The 20,290-nt window shown below is 54.1% G+C and overlaps 1 protein-coding gene across 2 annotated transcripts in view; it reads left to right on the top strand.

Annotated features, from left to right (window-relative positions):
- The window catches only part of PPFIA3 (PTPRF interacting protein alpha 3), a 31,465-nt gene that overhangs the window by 8,629 nt on the left and 2,546 nt on the right, over positions 1-20,290 (top strand). Inside the window, exons 3-24 of one of the 2 annotated variants that reach the window (XM_031004447.3) lie at positions 90-191; positions 570-734; positions 1,102-1,176; positions 1,715-1,789; positions 2,100-2,321; positions 4,744-4,890; positions 4,980-5,114; positions 5,539-5,622; positions 5,777-5,908; positions 6,383-6,445; positions 6,580-6,659; positions 7,518-7,662; positions 8,462-8,649; positions 9,930-10,152; positions 11,406-11,569; positions 11,699-11,826; positions 13,144-13,237; positions 13,787-13,868; positions 14,581-14,781; positions 17,746-17,808; positions 17,969-17,995; positions 19,874-20,049. In XM_031004447.3, the coding sequence (XP_030860307.1) occupies positions 90-191; positions 570-734; positions 1,102-1,176; positions 1,715-1,789; positions 2,100-2,321; positions 4,744-4,890; positions 4,980-5,114; positions 5,539-5,622; positions 5,777-5,908; positions 6,383-6,445; positions 6,580-6,659; positions 7,518-7,662; positions 8,462-8,649; positions 9,930-10,152; positions 11,406-11,569; positions 11,699-11,826; positions 13,144-13,237; positions 13,787-13,868; positions 14,581-14,781; positions 17,746-17,808; positions 17,969-17,995; positions 19,874-20,049 (2,771 nt within the window). The remainder of the gene's footprint in view (positions 1-89; positions 192-569; positions 735-1,101; positions 1,177-1,714; positions 1,790-2,099; positions 2,322-4,743; positions 4,891-4,979; positions 5,115-5,538; positions 5,623-5,776; positions 5,909-6,382; positions 6,446-6,579; positions 6,660-7,517; positions 7,663-8,461; positions 8,650-9,929; positions 10,153-11,405; positions 11,570-11,698; positions 11,827-13,143; positions 13,238-13,786; positions 13,869-14,580; positions 14,782-17,745; positions 17,809-17,968; positions 17,996-19,873; positions 20,050-20,290) is intronic. The other variant, XM_031004448.3, reaches the window with a different exon arrangement.

The raw sequence follows: 20,290 nt of genomic DNA, 5'->3' as shown, positions 1-20,290 counted from the left end.
GCGGGACCTTCAAACTTCCAGTCCCAGTGAATGAAGGAGACAGGGAAAGGATTGAGCCGAATGTCCCGATCCTGCCAATGTCTGGACAGGAGTTTGCAGCTCTGACGAAGGAGCTGAACTTATGTCGGGAGCAGCTGCTGGAGAGGGAGGAAGAGATTGCAGAGCTGAAGGCGGAACGGAACAACACGCGGGTGAGGGGTGTTGAGGGCGGGGCCTAAGTGGGGGCGGGGCCTCGTGGTGTTGAAGTGGGGGGTGGGGCCTCTCAGTGTTGCAGCGTGACCTATTTTTTTCCCCATCTCGCCTTTCTGTCTTCTCCTCTTCCCTGCTCCCACTTCCTGGCTGGTCTCCCACTCTGGTCCCACTCCTTCCTCCCTGTCTCCATAACTTTTCTCTCTTCTGTACCACCGCTTCCTTGACCCCGACCTCTTCTCTTTTCCTGACCTGTCTCGGTGCTCCTTTATATGGCTCCATCTTTTCCTCCATGTGTCCGCCCTACCTGTCACCCTTTTTCTCAAATCTGCCCCTTTTCCCTTGCCTCTTTTCCTTGACCCCGTGCCGTGTGCTTGCAGCTGCTCCTGGAACACCTGGAGTGCCTGGTGTCCAGGCACGAGAGGTCACTGCGCATGACCGTGGTGAAGCGCCAGGCCCAGTCCCCGGGTGGGGTCTCCTCGGAGGTAGAAGTGCTCAAAGCTCTAAAGTCTCTCTTCGAGCACCACAAGGCCCTGGATGAGAAGGTATGAGAATTAGAAGAACAGGGGTGGAGAATGGAAACCCATAGTTGACTGGGGCTGTTCTGAGTGGGAGAGATTCTGGCCGTGATTGGTTGGAGATGTTCTGAGCTGGAAGAATGTTGACTGTGATTGATTGGGACAGGATACATAGACTGGGACCTGACTGGTTGATAGCAGAAAAATAAACCAGGATGGGGGCTACCAGTGGATGGGGCAGATTGGATAGCTGGTTGCGGCTGCATACCCGTTATGGAGACAGGAGCCCCAACGCTGCCCTATCGGATCCGTCCCAAGGGTGTTCTGGACCAGGGGCAACTGTCCTAAACTGGATCTGGTCTCCAGCTGACTGTTGCCCTGCCCCGATCCCCAGGTCCGGGAGCGGCTGCGGATGGCGCTGGAGCGCGTGGCAGTGCTGGAGGAGGAGCTGGAACTGAGCAATCAGGAGGTGTGGGTGTGGCCAAGACAGGGAATTTGAATCCAAGGGGAGGGGCTAAGGGGCTGCCCATGGGGCGGAGCCGGTTGGGTGGGTTCCAGAGAGAATCTATTGGGGCAGGACTAGGGCAGACAAGCTATGGGGTTGGACTATGGAGAGAAACCAGTGGGGTTCCTAAGTGGGCAAGCATTGCGCAGGGCTACGGGGAGAATCTCCCAGTGAGAGTGAGATTAAGGGTAGAACCAGGGGCTGGGGCTCAGGCTGGGACTAAGGAGGAAGTGATTGAATGGGGAAAAGCGGGGCTAAAGCGGAAACTTTGTCCAGGAGGCTAAGGGGAAGAGTAAGGGTAGACGCCCTCCGTGGTGGCAGCTAAGGAGGGATATAAGGAGGGAGGGAGCCTAAGGGTAAACCGTGGGGTAGGCATGGCCCCAGCACGACCGGAGGCATCTCAGATGGGGCCGCCTATCCCCTTAGAGGGCCAATGCCAGTGAGAACTAGAGCTGGGGGTTCAGGGAGCCCCTGTGCTCTGATTCCCCTTTCACACTTCCAGACTCTGAACCTTCGAGAACAGCTGTCTAGGCGGCGGTCAGGGCTGGAAGAGCCGGGCAAGGATGGGGATGGGCAGGTGAGACATGGAAGTCCCCTCTCCGTGAGCTCCATTCAACTCCCTGACTTTGTGATAGTGTTTGTAACGCTTGGTATCATCCTCACTGGCCCTAAGACGGCTGCACCTGTAAGAGTGTCACAGAGCTTGGACCTCTGATTCAGGTCACCTAGCGAACTTCTGTGACCTCCTTCACTGACCCCCGTGGACTCTGACCAGCGTGATCCTTATTGATCTTTGATCTACTTTCAGCTGATTGACTTTCTCCTTGGATTTCCTCTGTGTCTCCGGAGACACTCTGGGATCTTGTCCCTTCCTTCCCTCACTCCAGACTCTTGCCAATGGCCTGGGTCCTGGCGGGGATTCCAACCGGCGCACAGCAGAGCTGGAGGAGGCCCTGGAGCGGCAGCGCGCCGAGGTGTGCCAGCTGCGGGAGCGCCTGGCGGTGCTGTGCCGTCAGATGAGCCAGCTGGAGGAGGAGTTGGGCACCGCGCACCGTGAGCTGGGCAAGGCAGAGGAAGCCAACTCCAAGCTGCAGCGCGACCTCAAGGAGGTGAGGCCCCCAGGGAGGCGGGCTGCCCTGGGTCCCTCGCCTTTCCGTAGAGCTCTCCCTTGCGCATTGCTCATGAATGGCGGAACCTCGATTCGGTCCACAGGCTGGGTGACTCCTCTTTGAGATTCAGTTTTCCCACCTGTGAAAGGAAATGTATGATTCTTATCAGAGGGTGAGCCTGTGGCGCAGAGTAGGCGCTCCATAACTGCTCGTAATTACTTTGTTACCTAACTTTGGGTCCTTGTCTGGTGCCTCTAAATGGATTTTTTTTTTTTCTTTTGTGAGGCAGAGTCTGGCTGTGTCGCCCAGGCTGGAGTGCAGTGGCGTGATCTTGGCTTACTGCCACCTCTGCCTCCCGGGTTCGAGAGATTCTCCTGCCTCAGCCTCCCAAGTAGCTAGAACTACAGGCACCTGCCACCATGCACCACTATTTTTTTTTTTTTTTTTTTTTTTTTGTATTTTTAGTAGAGATGGGGTTTCACTATGTTGGCCAGGCTAGTCTTGAACTCTTGATCCGCCCACCTCGGCCTCCCAAAGTGTTGGGATTACAGTAGTGAGCCACCACACCCAGCCTCTTTTTTTTTTTTTTTTTTTTTTTGAGATGGAGTCTGTGTCGCCCAGGCTGGAGTGCAGTGTCGGGATCTCGGCTTACTGCAACCTCTGCCTCCCAGGTTCAAGTGAGTCTCCTGCCTCAGCCTCACTAGTAGCTGGGACTACAGGTGTGCACCACCACACCTGGTTAATTTTTTCTTTTTTTTTTTTTTTTTTGGTATCTTCAGTAGAAATGGGGTTTCACCATATTGGCCAGGCTGGTCTCGAACTCCTGACCTCAAGTGATCAGCTTGCCTCGGCCCAAAGTGCTGGGATTACAGGTGTGAGCCACTGCGTCCAGCCTCTAAATGGAATGTTTTGTGGGTATTTCACCCCTTTCTGGCTTAGGCCGCTTTATCCTAATCCCGGTGACCCCAGGGAGCTGCTGGGAAATGTGGACCTGGATTCTTGAAGGCAGTGGATGAGAAAGAAGAGTGAGCACTAGTACTAGCCTGGGCAACATAGCGAGACCCCGTCTCTACTTAAAAAAAGAAAATTAGCCGGGCGTGGTGGTGGGTGCCTTTAGTCCCAGCCACTAGAGAGGCTGAGGCATGCCAGGTGCGGTGGTTCACGCCTGTAATCCGAGCACTTTGGGAGGCCGAGGCGGGAGGATCACGAGGTCAGGAGATCGAGACCATCCTGGCTAACTCGGTGAAACCCCGTCTCCACTAAAAATACAAAAAATTAGCCGGGCGTGATGTCGGGCGCCTGTAGTCCCAGCTACTTGGGAGGCTGAGGCAGGAGAATGGCGTGAACCCGGGAGGCGGAGCTTGCAGTGAGCCGAGATAGTGCCACTGCATTCCAGCCCGGGCAACAGAGCGATACTCCGTCTCAAAAAAAAAAAAAAAAAAAAAAAAAAAAGTTGAGGCATAAGAATCACTTGAGCTTGGGAGGTGGAAGTTGCAGTAAGCCGAGATCCGTACCACTGCACTCCAGCCAGAGTGCTGGTTGCTCACGCCTGTAATCCCAGCACTTTGGGAGACCAAGGCAGGCAGATCACCTGAGGTCAGGAGTTCAAGACTAGCCTGGCCAACATCGTGAAACCCCCGTCTCTACTGAAAATACAAAAATTAGCCAGGCATGTTAGCGGCTGCCTGTAATCCCAGCTACTTGAGAGGTTGAGGCAGGAGAATCGTTTGAACCCGGGAGGTGGAGGTTGCAGTGAGCCGAGATCGCACCACTGCACTCTAGCCTGGGTGACAGAGCAAGACTCTCTCTCTAAAAAAAAAAAAAAAAAAAAAAAAAAAAAAGGAAAGAGAGAGAGAGAACCTTCATCTGGGATTTTAAGCCTGGATAGCCGCGGGGGCTATTGGGAAATGTAGCCCCACCACGTGGGCTACCAGATGAGGGTCCATCTCCCATGAGAACTTGAAGCACTTCTTTTGGGGTTCTAAGCCTCTGGTACCCTGGTAGCTCTTGAGGGGTGTTGCCTTCTAGGTAGAAGGGATCCTTATTTCCCATGAGACCCCAGGACACTTGCTGTTTGATTCTAAGTCTGCTCTGTGCCAGAAATTAGTGAGAAATCCAAGGCCTGGGTTTTGAGGAGAGGGCTGGAGTGGAGACTTCACATCCCACAGGCCTCAGATCCTCTGCACCTGGAGGATCTGAGCCTGCAGTGTCCTAGAAGCTCATGGGAGGTGTAGCATCACCATTTTAACTCGCAGGTAGGTGGCAGGGACTTAAGATGGGCTAGTCCTGGGAGCTCTTAGCGGGTGTGACACCACCATTCTGACTCCCATGTCAGGGCACTTTGTTTCCCAGGGAACAAGGGGGTGCCCCGTCCTCTCCCCCAGGGGCTCGCAGTCCACGGGGCCCTTTGCTACCTCCGCAGGCGCTGGCGCAGCGGGAAGATATGGAGGAGCGGATTACGACACTGGAGAAGCGCTACCTGAGCGCCCAGCGGGAGGCCACGTCTCTGCACGACGCCAACGACAAACTGGAGAACGAGTTAGCTAGCAAGGAGTCGCTGTATCGGCAGGTGGGGGCGTAGCCGGGAGGGGAGATGGGGGCGGTGCCGGGGCTCAAGTGACCCAGCCCGTCCCCTCCCACTGCCTCTCCCTCCCCCAGAGTGAAGAGAAGAGCCGTCAGCTGGCCGAGTGGTTGGACGACGCCAAGCAGAAGCTGCAGCAGACGCTGCAGAAAGCGGAGACCTTGCCCGAGATAGAGGCGCAGCTGGCGCAGCGCGTGGCGGCGCTCAACAAGGTGCGGGGAGGACTCGGGTCGGGGCCTTGCGTGGGGAAGGGGTGGGGCCTAGAGGAGGCGGGGCCGTGAATCTGGAGGGGTAGGAGCGAGGTCAGAACCCTGGATTTGGGGAAAAGGGTGGTGCCTAGGGGCTGGGAAAGGGACAGGACTTGGAATGGGGAGGGCCTGGAGGTTTGCGCGGGGGACGGATGGGAGCGGGGTTCTCTAGCCTGGACTGAAAGGACCGGTGGCCTGGAACCTGAGAGGGAAGGAACAGGTTCTGAAAAAGTGGACTAGGCGCAGGGGCGGGGCCTGACTCAAAGATGCAGGGGAGGAGCCTGGCGCTGTGGGGGCGGAGCCTGGCGCTCAGCCTTGGAGGAGGTGGGGCTGGGAGCCTGACTGATCCTGGAAGGGTAAGTCACACGCCATGGGTTCCATCTCCTAGGCCGAGGAACGTCATGGGAATTTCGAGGAGCGGCTTCGGCAGCTGGAGGCCCAGCTGGAAGAGAAGAATCAAGAGCTGCAGCGGGTGAGGGGGCGGAAGACTGCACAGAGGGTGGGGCTTCGAGGCTGGGGCGGAGCTTAATAAGGAGGCTGGGCTGGGCCCGGGGGCGGGGCTTAGAGAAGGGCCGTGGTCTGGGCAGGGTGGGCTTAACACGCCCGCCCCGCTCTGCTTTGCGCAGGCCCGGCAGCGGGAGAAGATGAACGATGACCACAATAAGCGGCTGTCCGAGACGGTGGACAAGCTGCTCAGCGAGTCCAACGAGCGCTTACAGCTTCACCTCAAGGAGCGCATGGGGGCGCTGGAGGAGAAGGTGCGCCCCCCATACAGGACTGCGGGACGCGGAATTCCGGGACTACCTCTTGCTGGAATCCTGGGGCCCCAGGCCTTTCCCTCAGATCTGTTATCGGAGGCCTCCCTAAACCCCGGCATCCTGAGTTGGGCAGCCTTCTCTGCTCTATTGCCCAGACCGCTTTTTCACCTATTCTAGACATTCCAAGAGCCGAATTCTGGGGCACCCATGCCTCGAGTCCTTGACTTTTCCCAAAGCCTCCAACCCCATGGATCTCCAAACCCTGAACCCTCTGAGATTGCACAGGACGTCGCATCCCGGGGCTTCTCTCCCCAGAAACATCGTTGCCCCTGCTCCCCCGAAACTCACCACTTGTGTCCATCTCATTCCTCCTGGGTCCCCTCAGGCCTGTCTGTGTGCACTGGGAGCTGCCTGCAGCCCCACGGGCGTGCCCCCCTCAGGCCTCACTCCCTCACTTCACCTCTGTCTCCACAGAACTCCCTGAGCGAGGAGATAGCCAACATGAAGAAGCTTCAGGATGAGTTGCTGCTAAACAAGGTAGGGGGCCCTGAGGGGACAGGAGGAGGATGTTGGGGCAGTGGTTGCTGAGGTTAGGGTCTGCAAGTCTGGCAGGGGCTGTTCCTCCTGGGCGGAGCAGATTCTAACCCGACACCTCCAACACCGGCCCCCAGGAGCAGCTCTTGGCCGAAATGGAGCGGATGCAGATGGAGATCGACCAGCTGCGGGGGAGGCCACCATCCTCCTACTCCAGGTGACAGCAGCCCTTCTGCCCTGCCCCCACCATGGAGCCCCGTTGGCCAAGCGCCAAGCTCCTCCCTTCTGATCCCCACTTCCTGTCCTCCTGAGACTTCTGACCCCTCTGTTTTTGTTTTTTGTTTGTTTGTTTGTTTTGAGACAGAGTCTCACTCTGTCACCCAGGCTGGAATGCAGTGGCACGATTCCGGCTCACTGCAACCTCCACCTCCTGAGTTCAAGCGATTCTCGTGCCTCAGCCTCCCGAGTAGCTGGGACTACAGGCGTGCACCACCACAGCCGGCTAATTTTTGTAGTTTTAGTAGACACGGGGTTTTGCCATGTTGGCCAGGCTGGTCTGGAACCCCAGGCCTCAAGTGATCCTCCCCCCTCGGCCTCCCAAAGTGCTGGGATTACAGGTGTGAGCCACTGTGCTCAGCCCACTCTGGTTTTTTACCCTGACTTTATTTATTTATTTTTTCTTTCTTTTGAGACAGAGTCTCACTCTGTTGCCCGGGCTAGAGTGCAGTGGCATGATCTCAGCTCACTGCAACCTCCGCCTCCCCGGTTCAAGTGAGTCTCCTGCCTCAGCCTCTAGAGTGGCAGGGATTACAGGAGCCCACCACCACATCCAGCTAATTTTTTTATTTTTAGTAGAGACAGGGCTTCACCAGGTTGGCCTGGTCTCGAACTCCTGACCTCAAGTTATCTGCCCACCTCAGCCTCCCAAAGTGCTGGGATTACAGGCTTGAGCCACCAGGCCTGGCCCCTTGACCTTGACTTCAGGACCCCTGGCCCTAGGTCTGTCTCTGTGACCCTTACCTCTGTGCTCTTTTCCTGACCCCTTGGTCCCTGACTGCTTTCCTCATGCCCACAGGTCTCTCCCTGGCAGTGCCCTGGAGCTCCGTTACTCTCAGGCACCCACTTTACCTTCTGGTGCCCACCTGGATCCCTATGTGGCTGGCAGTGGTCGGGCAGGCAAGAGGGGCCGCTGGTCAGGGGTCAAGGAGGAGCCCTCCAAGGTCAGCAGCTGCCTCTGGGTCCTGGACTGAGCAGGGCTTGGGCGGGCAGCTGTAGGAAGTGGAACTAAATCTATGGGGCTCCGGGAGGAAGCTGGGTTGAGAGGCAGGATCTCTTGGACTCACCCACTCACCCTTTCTTCTCTCCTTCCCTGCAACCCTCTTGCCTGGATGTCTCCTCCTGTGGATGTCCTGCCACCTGGTGAGAACCTGAGAGTAATGATGGGACAGGGAGGGGTGTGTAGAATCCCAGAGTAGGTGGGGTTAGGTGAGGAACAGGAGCCAGCCGAGTCATGGGAATCGGGGCGGGGGTGGAGTCATGGGTGTGGGCGTGGCTTGGAGAGGGTTTGGGGAGGGATCAAGAACAGGGACCTGTCAAGGGAGGAAGTTGGAGGCCGGGCAGGGTGGCCCATGCCTGTAATCCCAACACTTGGTGGCGCCGAGGCAGGCAGATCACTTGAGGTCAGGAGATCGACAGCAGCCTTGCCAAAATGGCATCGCTACCAAAAATGCAAAAATTGGCCGGGCGTGGTAGCGGGCGCCTGTAATCCCAGCTACTCAGGAGACTGAGGCAGAAGAATCATTCGAACCTGGGAGGCGTAACCTGAGATTGCGCCACTGCACTCCAGCCTGGGCGACAGAATGAGACTCTGTCTCAAGAAAAAATAAATAAAATAAAAAAAATAAAGCTGGGCTGGGAAAAGCATCAGTGAGGTCGGGCAAGTCAGGATCATGAGCCAAGACCCAGCGCCAACCTTGGCCCCCAGCCACCTAATGTCCCTCTGTCCCCACACAGGGACAGGATTGGGAGCGGTCTGCCCCTGCGGGCTCCATACCACCCCCGTTCCCTGGGGAGCTGGACGGCTCCGATGAGGAGGAGGCAGAGGGGATGTTTGGGGCCGAGCTGCTGTCCCCCAGTGGGCAGGCTGACGTGCAGACGCTGGCCATCATGCTTCAGGAGCAGCTGGAGGCCATCAACAAGGAGATCAAGTGAGCCCTGGCCCCGCCCCGGCCTGCCCTGCCCTGCCCTGCCGGAGCTGACTCCACAGCCCTTCTGGCTCTGGAGGCCTGGAAGCCTGAGTCCATCTCCTCTTACACCATCCACAAGGAATTCTTCCAGCCCAACACTCACTCCACTGTCCAGGCATCCCCTAGGATACACTCAGAAGTCTTCTATGTGCTACCTACACATATACCCCCCAGCCAGTACTCACCATTCCCCAACACACCAAAGCCTGCATCCCCAAATAGCCCAGTTCCTCTTGATGCATCAAGAATCTTCCATTACGCCATCGATTTTGTGGTTTCACATAACCAGTGCCCAGAGTCTTCCACTACCCTAGGAATCTCAAGACAACACAAGGTTCCCAACCTCAAACACCAAGAATCTCATCCTAACACGCTAATCAAAAACTTCAACTCCAGGCTGGGCACAGTGGCTCATGCCTGTAATCCCAGCACTTTGGGAGGCTGAGGCCAGCGGATCATGAGGTCAGGAGATAGAGACCATCCTGGCTAACATGGTGAAACCCTGTCTCTACTAAAAATGCAAAAAATTAGCCAGGCATGGTGGCAGGCGCCCGTAGTCCCAGCTACTCAGGAGGCTGAGGCAGGAGAATGGCATGAAACCGGGAGGCGGAGCTTGCAGTGAGCCGAGATAGTGCCACTGCACTCCAGCCTGGGCTACAGAGCGAGACTCCGTGTCAAAAAAAAAAAAAAAAAAAAGTCCCCAACTTATTAAGAAGCCCCCAGTGATGTAAAGTCTACCCTGATTCACCAGCAATGGCCATATTCAGCAATTCTCTTATAATGTACTCCCCATGAGCCTTCGGCAAATATACCGTGACCACCACCTTCCATACCAAATGACTCCATGCCCTTCCCAGATCCTAGATTGGCCTGAGTCCCTCATCTCACAATGCTCCTATTATGACCTTGCTCTTACAGTCCACCTTGAACTTGACCTTTTGTCCGTAGTAATCCCTTCATGACTTTCCAAACCCCTTGACTATCATCAGGGCCACCCTGATACAAATCCTGATCACCTTGACAGCCCTAATCCTGCAATGAATTCCTGAGACTCTCAGGACCCCTTGACTCTCCTTGAGCCTGGAAGGCCTTCAGAAACCCACCAAAGTCCTCTGACGTCATTGCACCGTCCCCAGAATTCCCATTGCCCCACCAGGCCTTTCTGGCCCATTGTGCTCCCAGATTCCCTCTCCCGCTGTCTGCTGCGGCCCTCACCCAGTTTCCCCTATTTCCCTCCTCAGGCTGATCCAAGAGGAGAAGGAGACAACAGAACAGAGGGCAGAGGAGCTGGAGAGCCGGGTGTCCAGCTCTGGCTTGGACTCGTTGGGCCGCTACCGCAGCAGCTGCTCCCTGCCCCCCTCCCTCACCACCTCTACCCTTGCCAGCCCCTCTCCTCCCAGCTCTGGCCACTCAACACCCCGCCTGGCACCCCCTAGCCCTGCCCGTGAGGGCACCGACAAGGCTGTGAGTGCTCTGAAGTCTCCCCAGCCTAGTAGGGGGATGGGGAGAGGTCAGAAGCAGGGCTCCCCAGTGTACAGCAACAATAACCCCTCACACCAGTGGTTTTCCAAAGCAACCTCAGCTTTCCCTAAAGGTTCAAACTCAAAGGGCAAAGGGGAGGCTGAGTCACTGGGATCTTGAACCCTAACTTTCACTTTAGTCAGATCTGGTCTACTTTTATTTCTCATGAGTCAAGTTTCTGCATAGGATTTTAAAAAGTTTCTGGCTGGGTGCGGTGGCTCATGCCTGTAATCCCAGCACTTCGGGAGGCCAAGGTGGGCAGATCACTTGAGGTCAGGAGTTCAAGACCCACCTGGCCAACATGGTGAAACCCCCACCTCTACTAAAAATACAAAAATTAGCCTGGCCTGGTGGCACGTGCCTGTAATTCCAGTTACTCGGGAGGCTGATGCTGGAGAATCAATTGAACCCAAGAGGCAGAGTTTGCAGTGAGTTGAAATTGTGCCACTGCACTCCAACCTGGGAGACAGAGTGAAACTGTGTCTCAAAAAAAAAAAAAAAAAAAAAGTTTCTGTGACAACATGCATTGGAGAACTACAAATTAGATCCTCAGAATTGACCTTTGAGGGAGGCAAAGAGATACTGGCCCTATTTTACTCTCTTAAATTCAGCTTTCCTGCTTCCAGAACCTGTAACTCATTAGCTTTCTTTGAGGCCTGACCAACATGGTGATACCCCATCTCTACTAAAAATACAAAATTATCCGGGTGTGGTGGTGTGGGCCTGTAGTCCCAGCTTCTCGGGAGGCTGAGGCAAAAGAATCGCTTAAACCCGGGAGGTGGAGGTTGCAGTGAGCTGAGATCGTGCCACTGCACTCCAGCCTGGCGACAGAGCTAGACTCTGTCTCAAAAAAAAAAAAAAAAAAAAAAAAATTAGCCGGGCATGGTGGCGCATGCCTTTAATCTCAGCTACTTGGGAGGCTGAGGCAGGAGAATCTCTTGAACCTGGGAGGCAGAGGTTGCAGTGAGCCGAGATTGTGCCATTGCACTCCAGCCTGGGCCACAAGAGTGAAACTCCATCTCAAAAAAAAAAAAAAAAGTTCCTGCAGCTCACCCTGACTTGAGCTAGACTACCTTCGTATACTGTGTTCTAAACCAGGGTCACCCCACACACCCCTTAGTAGACATCTCAGTTAATAAGGAGCCCCCGACATGACTCTTTGAACTCAATCCAGCATCTATGCCCTTTGTCCTCAGAATCATGTCTCTAAGGAGGAAGCTGGAGCTCCACGAGGGGAGGGGCCGGCCATCCCAGGAGACACCCCACCACCCACTCCCCGCTCTGCCCGTCTTGAGAGAATGACCCAGGCCTTGGCACTGCAGGCGGGGTCCCTGGAAGATGGGGGACCCCCACGGGGAAGGTCAGCAGGGACAAGGGATAGGGACAGGGGGAAGCTGGCTAGGGAAGATGAGAAGGGGGTGGACAAGGACTTGGGAGGAGAGGGGGCATCTCAGCAGGCATATGCTCTCATTCTCTCGTGCTTTCCCAGTGAGGGCACCCCAGATTCTCTGCACAAAGCCCCCAAGAAGAAGAGCATCAAGTCATCCATAGGCCGTCTCTTTGGCAAGAAAGAGAAGGGACGAATGGGACCCCCAGGCCGGGACAGCTCTTCTCTGGGTGAGTACCTCACTCTAACCCTTCCCTCCTTTATTCCTTCCTCCCTTCCTCCCTCCCTTTCTTTCTTCTTTGTATGTTCATTTGACATCCATTCATGTCTTCATTCATTTGGTGATTTATTTAGAATTTGGAAGGAACACAGCTTGCCAAGGTAGGCGGGAGGAGGAGGGAAAAGGAAAGGGCACTCTGGGGCCTGCTTGGGTGACTGGGTAGGTAAATGAATTTATTTCCTTTACTTATTTTTTTGTTGTTTTTTGGTTTTTGTTGTTGTTGTTTTGAGATGGAGTTTCACTCTGTCACCCAGGCTGGAGTGCAGTGGCACGATCTTGGCTCACTGGAACCTCCACCTCCTGGGTTCAAGCGATTCTCCTGCCTCAGCCTCTTGAGCAGCTGGGACTATAGGCGCCCACCACTATGCCTGGCTAATTTTTTTGTATTTTTAGTAGAGATAGGGTTTCCCCATGTTGGCCAGGCTGGTCTTGAACTCCTGACCTCAGATGATCCACCCACCTCGGCCTCCCAAAGTGCTGGGATAACACACTCATTTACCTTTTTTTTTTTTTTTTTTTGGAGATGGAGTCTTGCTCTGTCGCCCAGGCTGGAGTGCAGTGGTGCTATCTCGGCTCACTGCAAGCTCCACCTCCCAGGTTCACGCCATTCTCCTGCCTCAGCCTCCCCAGTAGCTGGGACTACAGGCGCCCACCACCACGCCCGGCTAACTTTTTGTATTTTCGGTAGAGACGGGGTTTCACCGTGTTAGCCAGGATGGTCTTGATCTCCTGACCTCGTGATCTGCCCGCCTCAGCCTCCCAAAGTGCTGGGATTACAGGTGTGAGCCACCGTGCCCAGCCACCTATTTTTTAAACAGAGGAAGAGGGTGGGGCATCCTCAAAGCAGGGCACCTTCCTGTGGTGTGCTGGAGCCTGCTGGCACTGGCTCAGGAGATCCGCTATTTCAGGAATTGGCTGACATCACACTGGTAGCTTGAAATTGGCCATGGTGGGATTATTTACACCATGGAAATGGGCAAATGCTACAAATCGGGGATTCCCTTCTGCCTCCCCAAGGAGCTGGTTGTTAGGCATTTACCAGCACACAACTGCCACCTTACCAAGGGCATCCCAGTGCATCCAGCCGTATTTTGGGGATGACTCCAATTCATGGGCACTTGTCTGCCTTTATCACTTCCTCGATGTGCCCTCACTCACTACTCCCTCAGGGCCTCTGCCTTTCCGGCATTTTCCTCATCACCTCCAGCATGAAAGATTCTGCCTCCCCCTTGAGATTTTCCAAATTTCGACCCCTCCCTGCCTCCAGCTGGAACACCCTCAGATGAGACACTGGCCACTGACCCTCTGGGGCTAGCCAAGCTGACAGGCCCAGGAGACAAGGACCGAAGGAACAAGAGGAAGTGAGTGTGTGAGTGTGAGCCTGTGTGTGTGTATGTGAATGTGTGTGTGTGTGTGAGGGTGTGTGTGAGAGTGCGTGTGTGTATGTGTGAGTGTGTGTGTGAGAGGGTGTGTGTGAGAGAGTATGTGTGTGAGTGTGTGTGTGTGTATGTGTGTGTGTGTGCAGCGGTGGTGGTGGTGAACAGAAATGGGAATTGAATGCTGGGAGGGGGTGTCCGTGATCCTGAACTTGCTTGCCTGGAAACCCAGGAGGTCCTAGAGTTTTTATTTTTTCTTTCTTTTTTTAAAAAAATTTTTTTGTATTTTTTACATTTATATTATATTTTTTGTTTCTTTTGTTTTTCTTATTTTCTTCTCTCTCTTGATAGGGGTTGGGGGGAGAGGATTTACAGATTCACATGTATTTTTTGACCTTCTGCCGTGTTTTGTACATTCATAAAAGGTGCGTGTGCGTGTGTGCATGTGTGTGTGTGTGTGCTGATGGGGGCCATCCACAGAGCAGAGGGTCTCCACCCCTGACAGCTTCTATCCTGGCCCCTTCACCCTTACAGGCATGAACTCCTGGAGGAGGCCTGCCGCCAGGGCCTACCTTTTGCTGCCTGGGACGGGCCCACCGTGGTGTCCTGGCTGGAGGTACTGGGGCCCAGAAATGCCCTGACTGTTGGTCCCCAACCCCTCTGACAGCCCCACTGGTAGGGGCTGCCTGGTCCTCCTGGCGCACCCTGCTTCTAGCCCAGAGGTGGGGGTGGCCATGGGCCGGGCAGGTGAGTACCCAGGAGGGCTCGGGCTTCCTGTTCATCTAAACAGTTTCTTTCTCCTTCTCCTTCTGCCCCTGCCACTCTGGCCTTGCCCACCTGGGTCATGGTCTCCTGTCGTTGTCTCTACTCTCTGTTTCTGGATTCTCTGTCTCTATTTTTCGGCACCATTCCCATCTCTGACCACGCTTTTGTCATTCGCCATATTTCTCCTCATGTCTCCGATCGCCCTGCCGATGTCTCCCTGTCTCCGGCTTCCTGTCTCTCCCCACCCTCTATTTCTCTCTCTTTTTTTTCTCTCTCTCTCTCTTTCTCTCTCTTTCTCCCTCCCTCCCTCCCCCTCTTCCCCCCCCCCCCCCCGCCACCACCCCCCGTCTCTCTCCCTAATTTGTCTCCCTCGGACTCTCCCTCATCTCGTCCACGTCTCTTTTCCTTGTCCTGTTTCTTCTTGCGAACTTTCCCACGTCTCTGTTTCGCTCCCCACCCCCCTTGCCTTTCCCCACCTCCCTGTTCCCCCATCTCTCCGGTTTTCTCCTCCTCTGTCCCCTCTGTCCCTCTGTCCCCTCTGTCCCTCTGTCCCTCCACTGCAGCTGTGGGTGGGCATGCCTGCCTGGTATGTGGCCGCCTGCCGGGCCAATGTCAAGAGCGGTGCCATCATGGCCAACCTGTCAGACACGGAGATCCAGCGCGAGATCGGCATCAGCAACCCGCTGCACCGACTCAAGCTACGCCTCGCCATCCAGGAGATGGTCTCGCTCACCTCGCCCTCAGCCCCCGCCTCCTCCCGCACTGTGAGTGTCCGGCGGCCAATTCCAGCCTTCGCTTCCTCAGAGCCCCGCCTCTTGCCCTCAGTCTAGCCAATCCTGGGCCTGCTCACTCCCCTGTCCCACGACCCTGCTTCTCATTGGCTCTTACCCCCCTCAGCCTCCCCTCCACTCCTAACTTGGCCTGTGGTCCGTCCCTGTGGTACTCCAGGAGGGGCCCAGGCCACCTCCTTCCCTGACTCTCTCCCTCTCCTCGGCATTTGCTGTCCCACTCAAATGTCACAACCTCTAAGAAGCTTTCCTTAACTTGTCAGCTAAACGAGTTTCCCCATCATTCCGGCATATCAGCACCTTCTAATTTTCCCCATAGCATTTATTGCCTTCTAATTATTTTATCTTTTCTTTCCATTTTTTTTTTTTTTTTTTTTTTTGGAGACAGAGTTTCGCTCTTGTTGTCCAGGCTGGAGTGCAATGGCGCTATCTCCGCTCACTGCAACCCCCGCCTCCCGGGTTCAAGCCATTCTCCTGTCTCAGCCTCCTGAGTAGCTGGGATTACAGGCGCCCGCCACCACGCCCAGTTAATTTTTGTATTTTTAGTAGAGACAGGGTTTTGACATGTTGGCCAGACTGGTCTTGAACTCCCGACCTCAGGTGATCCGCCCGCCTCGGCCTCCCAAAGTGTTGAGATTACAGGAGTGAGCCCCTACGCCTGGCCCTCGTTCCAACTTTTGATTACGAGACATTTCAAACATACAGAAAATCATGTGTACCCAGTTCAGCGATTCTCAAACTTTTGCTGTACTTGCTCTGTTGTGTGTGGGGGGTGGGGGGGGGGGGAGTGGGGAGTACAGGTTGAGTGTCCCTTACTTGAAATACGTGGGACCAGAAGTGTTTAGAATTTCTGATTTTAAAAAGTTTTTTTTGAATATTTGCATATAAATGAAATATCTTGGGGATGGGAGCCAAGCCTAAACATGAAACTCATTTATGTTTCATATGCATCTCATACACATGCCTAAAAAGAATTTTATACAATATTTTATTTTTTATTTTTATTTTATGTTTTTGAGATGGAGTCTTGCTTTGTCACCAAGGCTGGAGTGCAATGGTGCGACCTCGGCTCACTGCAACCTCTGCCTCCTGGGTTCAAGCAATTCCAATCCTCTGCCTCAACCTTCTGAGTAGCTGGGATTATAGGCGCCCACCACCACACCCTGCTAATTTTTGTATTCTTAGTAGAGATGGGGTTTCACCATCTTGGCCAGGCTGGTCTTGAACTCCTGACCTCGTGATCCACCTGCCTCAGCCTCCCAAAGTGCTGGGATTACAGGCGTGAGCCACCATGCCCGGCCTACAATATTTTAAATAACTTTGTGCATGAAACAAAGTTTTGACTGCATTTTGATTGTGACTTGTCACATGAGGTCAGGTGGGGGATTTTCCTCTTGTGGCTTCGTGTCAGCACTTAAGTTTAGGGCCAAGCACTGTGGCTCACACCTGTAATTCCAGCATTTTGGGAGGCTTTGGATGGCCGATCTCTTGAACCCGGGAGTTCGAGACCAGCCTGGGCAACATGGCAAAACCCCGTCTCTACTAAAAATACAAAAATTAGTCGCGTGTGGTGGCACATACCTGTAGTCCCAGCTACTCAGGAGGCTGAGGTGGGAGGATCCTTTGAGCCCAGGAGGTCGAGGCTGCAGTGAGCTGTGATTGTCCCACTGTACTGCAGCCTGGGTGACAGAGAAAGAGTGCATCCAAAAAAAAAAAGCGTTCAGAATTTTGGAGCATTTTGGATTTTGGATTTTCAGGTTGGGGATGCTCAGAGACCTGTACTTGAATGTAATTTGAGAACATCATAACATCTTAGCCCCCAAAATTACTTTAGTGGGTCTTTTTCTTCCTTGTAAACACCACATCCTTTATCACACCTAAGGGCATTCACATTGTTGTTAATTTCTTTTTCTTTTCTTTTCTTTTCTTTTTTTTTTTTTTTTTTTTGAGATGGAGTTTCACTCTGTCACCCAGGCTGGAGTGCAGTGGTGCGATCTTGGCTCACTGCAACCTCCGTCTCCCTGGTTCAAGTGATTCTCCTGCCTCAGCCTCCTGAGTAGCTGGGATTAAAGGCACACGCCACCATGCCCAGCTAATTTTTGTATTTTTAGTAGAGACAGGGTTTCACCAATGTTGGCCAGGCTGATCTTGAACTCCTGACCTCAGGTGATCCACCTGCCTCTGCCTCCCGAAGTGCTAGACCACTCTCAGCCTAATTTTTGTATTTTTAGTAGAGACGGGGTTTCTCCAGGTTGGCCAGGCTAGTCTTCAAACTCCAAAAGTGATGTGCCCGCCTCAGCCTCCCAAAGTGCTGGCACTACAGGTGTGAGCCACCACGCCTGGCCACAGTTGTTAATTTCATTTACTATTCACTCTGTATTCAAATTTCCCCAACATACTTAAAATATGTTCATTGTTTCTCCCCCACTAGGACGAAAAGTGTCTGTTGTGTCCCTTGCCATATCCCACACCCTATGACGGTGACTGGTGCCTGACACTCACCAGAAGTACATAAATGTTTTTATCCTTGTATGGATTCCTAACTCGTGAGGTTGTTGGGAGCAGAAGCTCAATAAATGTGAACCCCCCCTCCATACTCCCTAAACATTTGCACCATGGCTGTGTCTGTCCCCCACTTCTGAATCCTCATTCTGTACCTCTGTGTGAGGTCAGCGAGGTGACGTCATTTGCACAGGGCCACACAGCAAAATGCATGGCAGGGTCCCAATTCCAACCTGAATTTGTTCAACTCCAAAGTCACATTGCCTGGTACATGGCAGGTGCCCTATAATAAGAATCATTCCTTTTCTCTGTTACTGCTTGCCCCAGAAAGCAGGAGGGACATAAACGTGTGGCCCAGGGCCTTCAGGAGGACACCCTCCTTCCTCTCCCCCACGCGAAGCCCTCTCCCACCATCCATTAACACTCCCTGCCCCTCAGTCCACAGGAAACGTGTGGATGACACACGAGGAGATGGAGTCCCTTACGGCCACGACCAAGCCCGTGAGTGCCCCCTGCCGGCCGCCTTGGGGGTGGCACTAACCTTCTTTGGGGGTGGGGGCGAGGACCGAGTCTGTGGCCATCCCTAAGTCCGCTCCTTGCGTCCTCCTCTGCCTGCCCCTTAACTCACCCCTTCTCTCCCCTCTTCCTACTAACGGGTCAGGAGACCAAGGAGATCAGCTGGGAGCAGGTAGGGGGCGCGGGGCGGGGCGTGAGCGCATGAACAGGCTGTGCACGACGCATGGATGCCCCTCCTCCGAGCCCTGCCCCTGCCTTCACCAGAACATGCCATCATCCCCACGGGGGGGCGCTGCGCCAAGCTTGGCTCTGGACTGTTCCATTATGGCTTAGCGGTGGGGAGGGTAGAGGGGATGCGATGTGGAAGCCCAGACTGTTGCACAGTCAGCCTTATGCATGGACCATTTCATCATCGTGGGTTGTGGGGGCTCTAAGGGGCTTCAATTCTGTAGCTCAGGAGAGACTGAGCAGCCGATGTCCCTATAGTGGAGGGGGCAGGGGCTACAGTGGACTGCTCAGTGTACCAGGGCCAAGGAGGACACACTGGCTGTGGTGGTGGTGAGGTAGCCAGGCTGAATGAGAAGTTGGGGAGGAGGAGCTATACTTTGTTCTCAAGAAACAAGAGGCGGCCGGGCGCAGTGGCTCACGCCTGTAATTCCAGCACTTTTGGAGGCTGAGGTGGGCAGATCACCTGAGGTCAGGAGTTTGAGACCAGTCTGGCCAACATGGTGAAACCCTGTGTCTACTAACAATACAAAAATTAGCCGGGTGCAGTGGCTAGCGTATGTAATCCCAGCTACTTGGGAGGCTGAGGCAGGAGAATCACTTGAACCCAGGAGGTAGAGGTTGCACTGAGCCGAGATTGCACCATTGTACTCCAGCCTGGGTGATAGAGCCAGATTCCATCTCATAAAAACCAAACAAATAAACTAACAAAAAACCCCAAGAGGCATGAACTCACTGTCCACGGAGGAATTATGTTTGACTGTGGTCATAGATCACATATTTCCAGCCAGGGGGAGGCGTGGATTTTGTGCTGATGCTGAAAGGAGTGAGGGACTTGGGACTCATCTGGAATATTGTCCTGGGCCAGATATAACATTAGACAAGTATTTTCAGGACATTGCAAGAGTGATGGCCCTTTCTTAGTGGGAGAGCTTCCTTGAAAGAGTCCATTGTCCTGACTTGGGGGTGTAGTGACGTTGGACTGCAGTGAGACAGAGTTAAAGCAGTGCTTCCCCAAATTTAATGTGTAGTGGGGTGGCACGCACCTGTAGTCTCAGCTACTTGGAAGACTGAGGCAGGAGGATCGCTTGAGCCCACGAAGCTGAGGTCAACCTGGGCAACATAGTAAGACCCTGTCTCTAAAAAATAAACAAATACAGCCAGGCGCGGTGGCTCATGCCTGTAATCCCAGCACTTTGGGAGGCTGAGGTGGGCGGATCCCTTGAGGTCAGGAGTTCGAGACCAGCCTGGCCAACATGGTGAAACGCCGTCTCTACTAAAAAATACAAAAATTAGCCGGGCGTGGTGGCGCGTACCTGTAATCCCAGCTACTCGAAGGCTGAGGCAAGAGAATTGCTTGAACCTGGGACGGGGAGGTTGCAGTGAGACGAGATCGTGCCACTGCGCTCCAGCCTGGGTGACATAGCAGACTCTTTCAGAGAGAGAGAGAGAGAGAGCGAGCAAGAAAGAAATTTAAAAATAAATATAATGTATATTTCGAATCACCTGAGGGTCTTGTGAAAATGCAGATACCGACTTCAGTAGGTCTGGAATAAGGTCTGAGATTCTGCAATTCCAGCAAGTCCACAGGTGATGGTGACGCTCTAGGTCTCAGGACAACTGTTTGAGTAGCCAAGAGTATATGCTGTCATGAAGGGCTAGGAGACAACTCTGGATTGGTCCATTATCCTGAGCAGAGATTGGTCATTGTCCTACCATGGGGTGGGAAAAAACCTTGGATTAGGAGGTTGGACTGTACCCCTCTCATGCACAGTGGGAAGGGGCCAGAGGGCCTGACTCTTCCCTCACCTGCCCATGGCCCCAGATCCTGGCATATGGCGACATGAACCACGAGTGGGTGGGGAACGACTGGCTGCCCAGCCTGGGGCTGCCCCAATACCGCAGCTACTTCATGGAGTCGCTGGTGGACGCTCGAATGTTAGATCACCTTAACAAGAAGGAGCTCCGGGGCCAACTCAAGATGGTGGACAGCTTTCACAGGTGGGGGCTGCCTGGCCAATGGGGACAGTCCAAAGGGAAGCCCCACCCCAGAGAGTCTTTGGCCAATAGGATTGGCCATGGGAGATTCCCAGGCTTATCTTGGCCCTTTTAGCCTGAATTCTCAGGAAATCCTGACTCTGTGCTCCTTTCACCAATGAGATGGTCCACGGGAAAAGTTCAGATCCTGAAATGGCTTGGCTAGTTAACCCTGGACCCCTTCCAGGCTGGCCAGTAGGAAGTG

The sequence above is a fragment of the Gorilla gorilla genome, chromosome 20 (genome assembly GCF_029281585.2).
Source record: "Gorilla gorilla gorilla isolate KB3781 chromosome 20, NHGRI_mGorGor1-v2.1_pri, whole genome shotgun sequence".
Taxonomy (NCBI): Eukaryota; Metazoa; Chordata; class Mammalia; order Primates; family Hominidae; genus Gorilla; species Gorilla gorilla.
This window is presented reverse-complemented; position numbering and strand designations above follow the sequence as displayed.